Genomic DNA, 11,667 nt, shown 5'->3' on the forward strand with positions numbered 1-11,667 from the left:
TATATATATATATATATATATATATATATATATATATCATTTAATGAAAATTAGTATCATTTATGGAACAAATATGGAACATTCAATATGGACTACAAACTTACATTGTATGTCTTAAACTTCGGGGAATGTATATCATTGATTACTCCAGGTATATATTAGGTGTGACTTTTTTTTTAATCAGGGAAAACGCTAATATTTTCTTCAGTTTATTTTAAACAAAGTATTATATCCTATTCATTATTTTAAAGGGGCATATACATACATACCTCTTAATTACCATGCATTTACATATCCAAGTCTTAAACATTTATGCTTTATGCATATCACTCAAAATTGTAACATCAGCACACACACACACATATGTATATATATATATATATATATATATATATATATGACACCAAAGTGGTATAACCATAAAAGTAAAAATTTAGGTGCTAGTAAGAATTGTAAAGTATGTTCATAAAGTTTCTTTATTTATTGTGCACACATGTATCAATATTATGATTTTACTTCATGTTTTATTTTTTTTGTCGTGGACTTCGGACCATATTTAAACCAACATTGTTATGCAAGAGCTTATCCCAAATCATAATAACAGAGTTTCCATATCAAAGATCTCTCCAGATAATTACATCATATTTGTATGTCTCGAGGAGAAGTATTTTTGCTCATCTAAACTTACTGACCAAGCATATGTTTACAAGCTTAAGAAGTTGTCTAAAATAACTAGTGTGTTTATGGCTTGCTATATCCTAATGGGGTGTGAGTCCTTTATGGGATGGTTCGAGTTTGTAGCCAGTTCTTTTTTTCACCTTCATTCCAGAGGACTCCATGTCATTTTCTTGGCAGGTGAGTCTCATTTCTATCAACTCCATCCAAATAGGGTCATAAGGAATTTGATCTTTCCTTCTACTGGCTTTTGGGCTACTTAGATGTCTTGGTTGATGCAACACAAGGGTTTCTGATAAGAAATTTTTTGTCGAGTTGGGTTGACTACATTCATGACCAATTGACTTGTAGTTTTAATATATTGGGATTACAGATCCATGAAACCATAATTCGACTGTCTCGTCTTACCTAGGATTTCCTTACCTATTATTGTTATGCGACATTTAGGCCAATACAACTTCTTGAATATATTCTATGAGCAGTATAGCTAAGTTTGCCTAAAAATATCTTCAGGAAGATTTGTCTCATAATTAAATTTGTCGTCCAGTAATGATACGTGTCGCACTATATATACCTTCACCCCAATAATTTTTTTCAAATGAACATTTTTAGCCTTTTAATTTTTTTATGAAGAAGTTTTAAATTAACGTGAAGTGATTGAGAGAAATGTTTAGTATTACAAAAAATCTATTTTTTTTCCAATAATTTTTTTCATTTCTTATTTGTTAAAAATTTGTTATTCTGATTTATTTATGTTTTATTTATTTATTTATTTATTTTGGAATTACGAGTAAGCTGAATCGTGTTAAGGAAGGTGGAGACAGATCCACTGCATCTGCACTTTATGCAATTATTCATATAATTGCTCTTTCTTTCTTGTTTGGCTTTGACGCCTGCGCGATCTTTTTCGTCGCACCCAAATAAAGATGATTTCCCGCCTTCCCGCCTTCCCGCCTTCAGCTAGATTTCTGCCCGATGAAAGGGTTTCCTTAAATGGGCCTCCTAGCTAGGCTGTCAAAAAAGTTTGTTGTTCGCGAACAGCTCTTGTTCGGCTCGTTCGTTAAGTGAACGCAAGTAAACGAGCCGAACAAGAACAAGTTTTTAATGCTCGAATTATAAACGAGTCGAACACGAACAACTCTTTCTTCGCTCGTGTTCGGCTCGTTTTAGCCCGAAATTAAAAATATGTTTATAATTATTTATATAATAATATATTACATATATTATTTATATAATAATATTATATATATATATTTATATCTAAGTTTAAAACATAACTCCGGTTCGAATCATACCCTTTACATTTATTTTTTTAAATTTAATTTTTACGAGCCAATTTCGAGCCGAACACGAACACGAATATTTAAATCGAGCAGAACATGAAAACACTGCCTAGCCTGAGCTCACTCAAGCTCGGCTCGTTTACAGCCCTAAAGAAGAGCATACGATCCTTATGGCAGTTGAAACAAGGACCAAATGAGAGTCTGTGTTCCTACATCTTATAATTCCATAGAGTGATGTTGGATGTGAAGGACCTTTGAGCTGACATGACACAAACCACCCTAAAATAAGGTTTGAGTTCCAAGAGGGCTTGTTACGAACTCAGTCTGCTTGAGCCCCAGGGTTTGGCCGAGTTGATGGAATTGACCAACAAGCACATCGTCACAGAGGAAAGCATCCCCCAATTAGAGACCACAAACCACCCAGTCCAACAAAATTTGTGTGCGATGTCCGATCTGGACTGTCAAATATTTAGATTGGGCCCCACTCTAATAATAAAAAGAAAAAAAAAGATATATTTCAGTGGACTAGATTAGACAGCGCACGCAAATTTGAGTGTAGTGTCCGTACGCAATAAGTGCTCCCAGAAGAGAGCCCCACAAAGTGGCGGGTGGAAATTAAGAGGGAATCCTTAACCATCTGTCTGACTAAGAAATGAAGACAGTCAACCCACTCACAAAAATAAAGGGTCTGGCCAGTGTAACAATCAGATGTCTCAGACAAGGAGCCGAGACTAGCAGCCGACTCAATATTATGAGAGGTCAGCCCAGCTAGGGGTGTAAACAAGCAGAACACGAGCGAGCTTTGAAATCTGCTCGAGCCAAGATAAAAAGTACAATTAGTAAATTTGAGCTCCAAATTATTTGAATATTCACAACCGGTCATTGGCTTCCCTTGGTCTTTAATGTGGAAATTTAAATAGATATTTATAAAAATATTTATTATATTTTATCAGCTCTCTAATTTTTTTGTTGTTTAAAATGGTAAATAATTTGAAAATTATTCTTTGACTTTAATTATAACATCTCATTAATTTGAATGAATTTTATTATATTGTAGATTGAATACTACATTTTATTGTTATGATGGACCAAATATAATTAAAATATCCTTGGTGTAAATAGTCTTATTGTTCTCAATCTATAGACTCTATTTGCTCACATCCTATCCTCGAGTAAAACAATAATTAAAATTTACACGCTTGTGATGAATTTGACATTTCAATAAGCAAAATTTAATGAGTTACGATCACTTAATTTTGAATTCATTAATGATTTAATGCAAAAATAACAACTATTATCAACGTAATCAAAATAAAGTGTACGATGAGCTGAATTAAATTTCACCAAAATTATAGATAAGGTAACAATCTCCACATGAAGGGGGATTTGAACTTAAATTTAGATAGAACTTTGAAATACGAAGAACTCTTAAATTTTTTTCGACTATAATTGATAACCGCTACCAACAGACATAATTAGCCAGTCAATTGTCATCATCCAATTACTAATACTATTGTTCGATCACAGCAGTTCAATCAGGATTATTTAACAACTGTAATCATTTTGACCTAATTTTAATTGTTTAAATATCTTCGCCTAACTGTTATTATATAACCATCATTTCTCATCATCTTCGCCCAATCTCAAACATCATATAACGGTCTTTTGACTTTCATCTTTAGCTCGTCAAACTTACAAATCAATGACAACATTTTGTAATTTTACTATATCTCGTTAGACTTATAAATCAATGACATCATTTTGTAATTTTACAGGGAGATTTACCTGTCTGACACATAAAAATTTCTTTTTTCATTCGTAGCACTCAAATCTCTAATATCGCATAGGAATATCACTTCTGTAGATATCATCAGATAATGATTTTTAAAAATGAAAATATATTCATGAATAGATTTATGATACCGAATGTTATAAGTGTTAATATCAAATTGTGCGAATTAGATATGTAGATAAATACGAATATTGTGGTGTGCACGTAAATTTCCATAATATAAATTTTGAACAGTTGTTTTTCACAATTAAAATGTCACTGTATATCGTTAACTGTATTTCTATAAATTTACCATTTATCAACTTAAGTTATGATTGGATTTGCTCTCCAGCAATGAGATGTGTCGATTATATAGAATAGAACGGGGTGTACCGAGCTTGGTTAATTTCATCAAGTTCTATGTTGAAGCTCGAGTTTAAGTATAGGAGTTCGAGCCAGCTTATTTATTATAAAAAGAAAGAAAATAATATTATTTTAAGGTAATTTAATAAATGGATAATAGAATAAACAATTAGGAGAGAAATAATAAGAAATCACTTGATATAAAATATAAAATATTTTAAATAATTTGAAATATAGAATATTCAAATTTAATATATTTTGAGTATATTTTATAGTAAATATTTTTTAAACGAGCTGGCTCACAGACTAACGAGTCTTGTTCAGGCTAACAACTTGAGCTTGGTTTGTTAGCTTATCGAGCTCAATTCAAAAGTCACTTATCAAGCCGAGCTTGAGCCGACTCACAAATCAACTTGAGTCACTTAAATGAACATTTTAGTGTTTTTTTTAAGTGAAAAATTTTTAAAATAATGCGCGTGAAGTGCTTGAGGAAGGTGTTTTGATTTACATAATTTTTTTTTTCTATTGTTATGATATAACCAAATCAAATAACATACCCTCTTGTTTAAGTTATGTCATTGTCCTCAATCAACAGTAACTCTCGTACGTTCACAGCCTACTCATGAGTAAAATAATAATTGAATTTTACGTACTTATAATCAAATTGAACTTGCTAATAAAAAAAACTAATGAGTTAAGATCACTCATATCTGAGATCATTAATGAACTAAAGCAAAAGGATAGATTGTGACAACGAAATCAATGTGAGATGTTCAATGAGAGGTGATTTAAAATTTTGGCATAAGTATAGACAAAGCAACATTCTCCACATTAAAGAGGGCTTGTACACAAATTTATAGAGAACTTTGAGATATGAAGAACTTTTAAATTTTGCTCGACTATAATTAACTACTGTCACCCATAAATATGATTAATCAACTACCATCAAAGTAGTTGGATCTGTGAGACTAATCTTGAATTGGTCAATTGAATTGATTACACAATTAGTGGAATAAATATTGGTTTATAATAGGCGCAAATTGATGGCACTTAATGTCTACGATTATTATGTACATTTTTCCTTTTGTTACGTTATGCATTGATTAGTATAAATTGGTTGTTATGTTGCAATGTAAAACGCTCTTAAGACCTTATTCTTCTTTCTTCAAATAATAGAAAGAAATTTTCCGAAAGTTTATTCTCATTGTTCCTTTTCAATTTGTCATTCAGCGATCCATTAACTTGGAACCAACATTTGGTATCAGAGCCTGGTTCGAGAGGAAGAGCAGGCAAATCACGACGCAGTCTGCGAACGCTCGGTGCGGAAGGCTGCTGGGAGCGAACGCGGAGGCTTCGGAGGGGAAGGCCTGCGCACCAGATTGCTGTCGGAAAGCGCCGACAAGCAGAACATGAGGTTCGCGATAATATTTGCGAACGACAAGGTTCTGCGGAAGAAGGTTCGTGGTTCGCGATAGAGGAGCTTGCGAACAGAGCCAAGGGTTCTTCTGTTTTTCGCAAAACAGTATTTCACGGTGCTTCAAAGGAGCAGAGAAGGATCGCAGAGGAGGAAAATCACAAACTAGTGATTCGCTCGACCAGGGACGAGTGGGAGGAGGAAATCGCGAGACAGGAGATCTCTCGTCTGTAGTTTCGGAGAAGGCAAAATCTCATACGGAACCCTCGGGAGGAGGAAAGGTTCGAGCGGCAACAAAGGATTCGTAGGTTTCACGAACAGGCGCGGTTTTGCAGAGTAGAGTATCGTTCGCAAGAGATCGGGCTCAATCATTCCCGATAGAGGAGAATCACGACATCTACAGAGTTTGGCGTGCAGTTCGCAAGGCTCTGCGAACAGATGGTTGGCTTCGGATTCGTGCGAAGTTGGAGAGTTCTCCATTGGGAAGAAAGGTGTTCGTCGGCGGTTACGGCAGGGCAGGGCTTCGGTTTGCGGAAGCAGCAGTTACGGGAACCGTCCTTTTTTCCCTTTCTCTTCGTCTCCCCAAGTCGAAGCCCAGAAGGAATACTGGAGGAATATTGAGGAATATTCCCAAGCAAAGAGAGGATATTCCCTTCCTGCAGTTACTCAGAGGAATGAATAATAAAAGAATATTTCATTTCCATCTAAAGAATATTTTGTTTCCTCCTGAAGAGGCGAATTTCCTTTGTGAAGGAAGAAGAGAATAAAGGAATCTCCTATTTCCTAGCTGAGGAGGAGAATAGAAAGAGGAAGTTCCGAATTTGGCCTTGGGCAAGTTCCAGATTCTCTTTGTTGGGAAGAGAATCTTGGCTGGAAGAAGAATTAGAAGGCAATTTTTTCAAATTTCCTTTATCGGGAGGCGTGAAAGATTTATTTTCGGGAGGCCGCAAAACATTCATCTAATTTTATTTCGTTTTGCTGCTGCGAAGAAATTTGCAAGGAAGACGGGCTCGCGGGAAGAACGAAGGATTTCGAAAAAAGTTTGCAGTAGATTCAGCTCAGGGAAGTTCCGGACTGCCTGCGGGAAGTTATCTCCGGAGGCTGCGGAGAGGAGGTTCGGCGAGGAACAGAAAGGTTTCTGTTTTGTTCTGTTCGGGAACTGTCGGTCGAGCCGCAAGCAGCAGTTCGGTAGTTCACCGGCAAAGCTCGCGAAGGGGCGTCTTGAATCGCGACAAAGGAGGTTCGGGCGGAGTTCGGCGTAGGACCAGGTTGTGCGCGACGGAAGTTCTTCCCAGGCTTGTGCACGGCGGCGAGGTAAAGCGCGAATAGAGCAGTTCGACTTCTGCAGAAGAGGGAATAAGGAATATTTCTTCCCAGGCTTGAGTCGAGCGGTGCAGAGGTGGAGTTCTGCAAAGCAGGAGAACGATCGAGTGAAGCGGGATCGCGGGAAGCAGGTTGTTCGCGAATCAGAAGGCCGGCCAAGGTGTTCGCGCGAAGGGCTTAGGTGCGGCGAGGTTCACGACAGATCGGGCGAAGCAGATAGTTGTTCGAGCAGGGCCTGCAGAGAACGAGCATGGTGTTCGCGAGAGGCGCTGCGGAAGAGTTCGGCGCTGGAAGCGGACAAGAGAGGGAATCTTGGATTCCTAGTAGGAGGAATAATATGGAAACTAATTAATTTCTTGTGGGATTAACAATTTTTATTCTGAGAGAAGAAACTGCCTTTATCAGATAGTTAATTAAGGCAAATTCTTAATTAAGGGAAACTTAATTAAGGTAAGATTGCTGGAGAAGAAATTCTTGGAAACTTAATTGAGACAAATACTTAATTAAGGACCTAATTAAAGGAATTCAATTCCGGGAAGCAAAATTAAGGGAAATATTTAATTGAAAATATTTCAAACATTTCTCCGGATCAGAAATTTCCTTTCGCTAAGGAAGGCGAAGACGGGGAGCGGTCGAGGGCTCTCCCCAGGATTCGGCGCTGAGAAGGGACTCCAACTTTGGAAGGGAATCGAGGAATATTCTCTCCTGAATAAGGGAAGCAAGGCAAGCTCGGCAAGGAATCAAATTTCCTCCCTAATCAGGGAATATTCCCCGTTAATCGGGGAGATTAATGGAGCAGAGAAAAAAGGACTTAATTAAGGAAAGCTTTTCTGCTGTCAATTGCGGAGAAGGAAAGGATTAAATAAGGAGAACTTTCTGCTGTCGATCGCGGAAAAGGAAACTGGTTTTTCAAGGAAACTTAATTAAGAAGAATACTTAATTAAGGGAAAATAGTGATTTTCAGCTTCAACAAATTTAGCAATCGAACAAAGGAGTTCTGTCAAGCTTGTGCGGTGATTTGTAGATCGCCACTGTAAGAGTTCGCCGGTTTGGTGCTAGCAGTTACCACTACGAACAAAGTCGCCAGTTGTGCGGAGGTTAGCAGGAGAAGGAAGCCTCGGAGAGGTCTCAGTTCCGGCAGCAGGCGGATGCTTCGCGGCAGTTATCGAGGCTCTGCCTTCAGAAGAGTTCAGTCCAATGGGAAGCAGTTCTCAGAAGCAGTTCGGACGGGAAGCAGTCCACAGAAGCAGTTTAGCAGCGGAGCGGTACCACAGGCGCGACAGTTCGCGCAGAACAGGTGGAGCGGCGACGGTTCCTGCAGTTCTTCGAGTAGCGACAAGTCACAGGGGCGTGCTTCTGGTTTGTAGGGGGTGTCACGACGATTGGTGATTGCTCGCGGGAAGACGTTCGACAAGGTAGAGTTCATGACCATGAAAGGAGGCTGTTGCGTGGTTCGTCAGTTTCGCAGAGGAGAGAAGTTCGCGTGTTGTTGCCGTGAACAGAAGCGTTTGCAAACAGAGGAGCTCGGCCAGCGGAATTCGCAGGTTTGCCGCACGAGGAGTTACGATAGGTGCAGTTGCAGCGGAGTTCGTAGGTTTGTCGCACGAGTAGTTGCAGCAGGTGTAATTGCAGCGGACTTCGCACGTTTGTCGCACGAGAAGTTGCGGCAGGTGCAGTTGCAGTTGCAGCGGACTTTGCAGGTTTGTCGCACGATGAGTTGTGTCAGGTGCAGTTGCAGCGGAATTCGCAGGTTCTTCACACAAGGAGTTGCGGCAGGTGTTCGTAAGTTTGTCGCAAAAGTTGCGGCAAATGCAGTTGGTACAGGCGGAGCACTTTACTCGTGAGTGTGTCGAGAATTGACAGATCATCGTGAAGTTCGTAAGCACCGGAGAGCAGTGTACGGATATTCTCACCAAGGCTCTAGCAATAGTCAAATTTGCGAAAATGCGAGAGCCGCTTGGCGTAAACAATTTCGAACCAAATCAAGCTTACGGGGGAGATTGTGAGACTAATCTTGAATTGGTCAATTGAATTGATTACACAATTAGTGGAATAAATATAGATTTATAATAGGAGCAAATTGATGACACTTAATGCCTGCGATTATTTTGTACATTTTTCCTTTTATTACGTTATGGTTATGCATTAGTTAGTATAAATTGGTTGTTATGTTACAATGTAAAACGCTCTGAAGACCTGTATTTTTCCTTCTTCAAATAATAGAAAGAAATTTCCGAAAGTCTATTCTCATTGTTCCTTTTCAATTTGTCATTCAACGATCCATTAACTTGGAACCAACAGGATCACTATAATTTGTTCACCATCGTTCGATCGTCATTGCATGAACATAATTATTTAATTGAATTTAACCAATTATCATCATTTAAACATTATAAAAGCCCTAGTTTATAAATAACCTCATGTAAGGCCTTTATAAAAATATCAATGTATATTGCAAACTTCATTATAAATACGTATATTTCTATTAAGTAAATTATGAAGAGGGTGGCAAATTTCACATAAATTTGGTCCTTTGATTAAGCAATTATGACGACATTTTGTTTATGTGACTGCTCATATGAGCAACATAAAAAACACTATATGCACGTCGATATGGGCCACAATTTTCTACTTAACTTTTTAACATCTAAAATTAAATATTATCAAATAAAATAATTTAATATCTCCGGCCTAGTAACATAAATCTATAAAAAATATATTCAGCTTATTAAATACTAACTAGGCGGATCTTTTATTTATTATTATTATTTATTTTTTAAAAAATTATAATTTTTCTTCGAGGCAAAAAAATTAACAGATAAACACAAAGAAATTATTTAAATTAAAATCATCACTTGTGCAAGAGTATAAAATTAACTCATTCTGCAACCTAAAAATGAATTGAATTAAAATTATGCATTCAAATAATTAAAATGTAACATTTCAACTAAAACAAAATAAACAAATTAAAAAAAATAATCCTAATCACTTTCCTGCAGAACATTAAAAATCAGCCAATGTATTCAAATCTCCATCCCCGTCCAGAACAAGCTAGCAAATTAACGAACTTCGACACATGAGAGCGAAAGCTTTCAGTTAGAAGATGCCAAGCTTTGCTTCTTTCTTCACGGTATCGAACAGCTCTGACGGCAGCGACGCGAGCTGCAGCGGCAGCTCTGTTTGCAGCAGAAACAGCTCGGTTGAGTTCATCTTCCACAGTGGGCAAAAGAATTGCCCTCTCTGCAGCATTTCTTCCACTCTACCAATATTCAATTAATTGAAATTAAGCTCATATAAGTCTAATGTATATAAAGACAATTCATTTCTTTCATATTGAATTAAGCAATTCTATACCTGAGCAAAGCTGTAAACTTGAGGGTGTGCAGGAGAGAGGGAGTTCTTGAGAGTTCCATAGTTCCATTCTCCTGACTTAACACCTCCACCTCTTAAGGCGTACATTCCGAAACCTTGCTGCACGCCTTCCTGCCATGAGCCTTCATAACAGTCACCATTGGCATAGTAATAAACTCCAAATCCATGAGCCATTCCGCCGAAATATGCACCCGCATATTTATCGCCATTACTAATGAATTTATATAAAAATCCTCAAATAAAAGTTTAAAAATCTTGACTTTTGAATAAAAAATATTACGTGCAAACATAATATGTGTGAATTATGTGTGGATTATTGGAATTCGTTGGGATGGTATTGGCCCCAATATCAATTTAATATCATTAATCCGCATATGTGAATATATCATACCTGAAATGATAGACCCCTAAGCCATGTTTCACCCCAAACTCGAACTGTCCCACATAGCAGCCACCATCCGAGCATCTCAGCACTCCATAGCCGTTGCTTTGTCCGCGAGCCCATTCACCGGCATAGCCGACGCTTTTGTTGAATTGATAGACACCAAAACCATGATATAGGCCCTTGCGATAATGACCATAGTATCGTGTTCCCTTCCCCCACCGCTCGATCCCATAGCCATCGCACTTCCCGTCCACCCAATCGCCCTCGTATCTCCCTCGCTCGAAGAAATCATAGACACCACTCCCGTTGAACTTCCCCAAGTAAAGCTCCCCTTCATATGAATCCCCATTAGAGTACAACTCTGTACCTACCCGATTATCAATGCTTGCTCCAGCAAAAACCGTGGGGTTCTCCTCGTCCCCAACAAACCATTCAACGGGCTTTTTCCGGCGTAGGAGTAGAAAAAGGCCGGACTTTATTAGGATGATTGAGGAAGCAAGGGAAAGAAACCAGATGTTTAAGATGGAGAAGGGCCCGCTGCGGAGGTAGTGGTAGAAGACCATAAGGAAAGTGAGTAGAATGAGTGGGAAGCAAGTAGTGAAGACGACACTGTGGCAGGCCAAAAGCATTTCATTGAAGGTGGAGAGTCTGTAAGACGATGATCGAAGGAAGGATGAGAATTTCTGCATTTGCATTTCTTCTTTGTGCTTTCTAATGGCAGCAACAAAACTTGCAGTAATGCGAAGCATAGTACTGAGCGAACGTAGTTATAAAAAGAAGAGTAACAGATTGGGAGAGAGAAGCGGAGGAAATTCGGAGTGCCGTTTTTTGGCATATGAAATGACGGTGTTTAATTTGGATATGATTTTGTTGGATAAGGAAGCTTGAAATTGCCATCAACGTCAACGTTTACTTGGATTTTGGCGACTTCTTAATTCGTGTTTTTACTCGGATTTTAAATCTTCAAATTAAAACAAAATTTAGCTATTTAATTTACGTAGCAAATCGAATCAAATTCAACAAATAAGCAATTATATATTAGCAGATTTTGTGGAACGAACACTGGAATTTAAAATTCGAA

General features: G+C 37.9%; 1 protein-coding gene across 1 annotated transcript; it reads right to left on the bottom strand.

Moving 5' to 3' along the window:
- Positions 1 to 9,826: 9,826 nt before the first annotated feature.
- On the bottom strand, positions 9,827 to 11,335 carry LOC110033239 (phosphatidylinositol 4-phosphate 5-kinase 9-like). The gene is made up of 3 exons (XM_020737156.1): positions 10,593 to 11,335; positions 10,184 to 10,412; positions 9,827 to 10,088 (listed from the first exon to the last, which is right to left on the bottom strand). Exons 1-3 carry the CDS (start codon positions 11,333 to 11,335, stop codon positions 9,840 to 9,842), a joined length of 1,221 nt encoding a protein of 406 aa, XP_020592815.1. The 3' UTR covers positions 9,827 to 9,839.
- Between the last annotated feature and the right edge of the window lie 332 nt (positions 11,336 to 11,667).

This window comes from Phalaenopsis equestris, unplaced genomic scaffold, assembly GCF_001263595.1.
Source record: "Phalaenopsis equestris unplaced genomic scaffold, ASM126359v1 Scaffold001116, whole genome shotgun sequence".
NCBI lineage: Eukaryota > Viridiplantae > Streptophyta > Magnoliopsida > Asparagales > Orchidaceae > Phalaenopsis > Phalaenopsis equestris.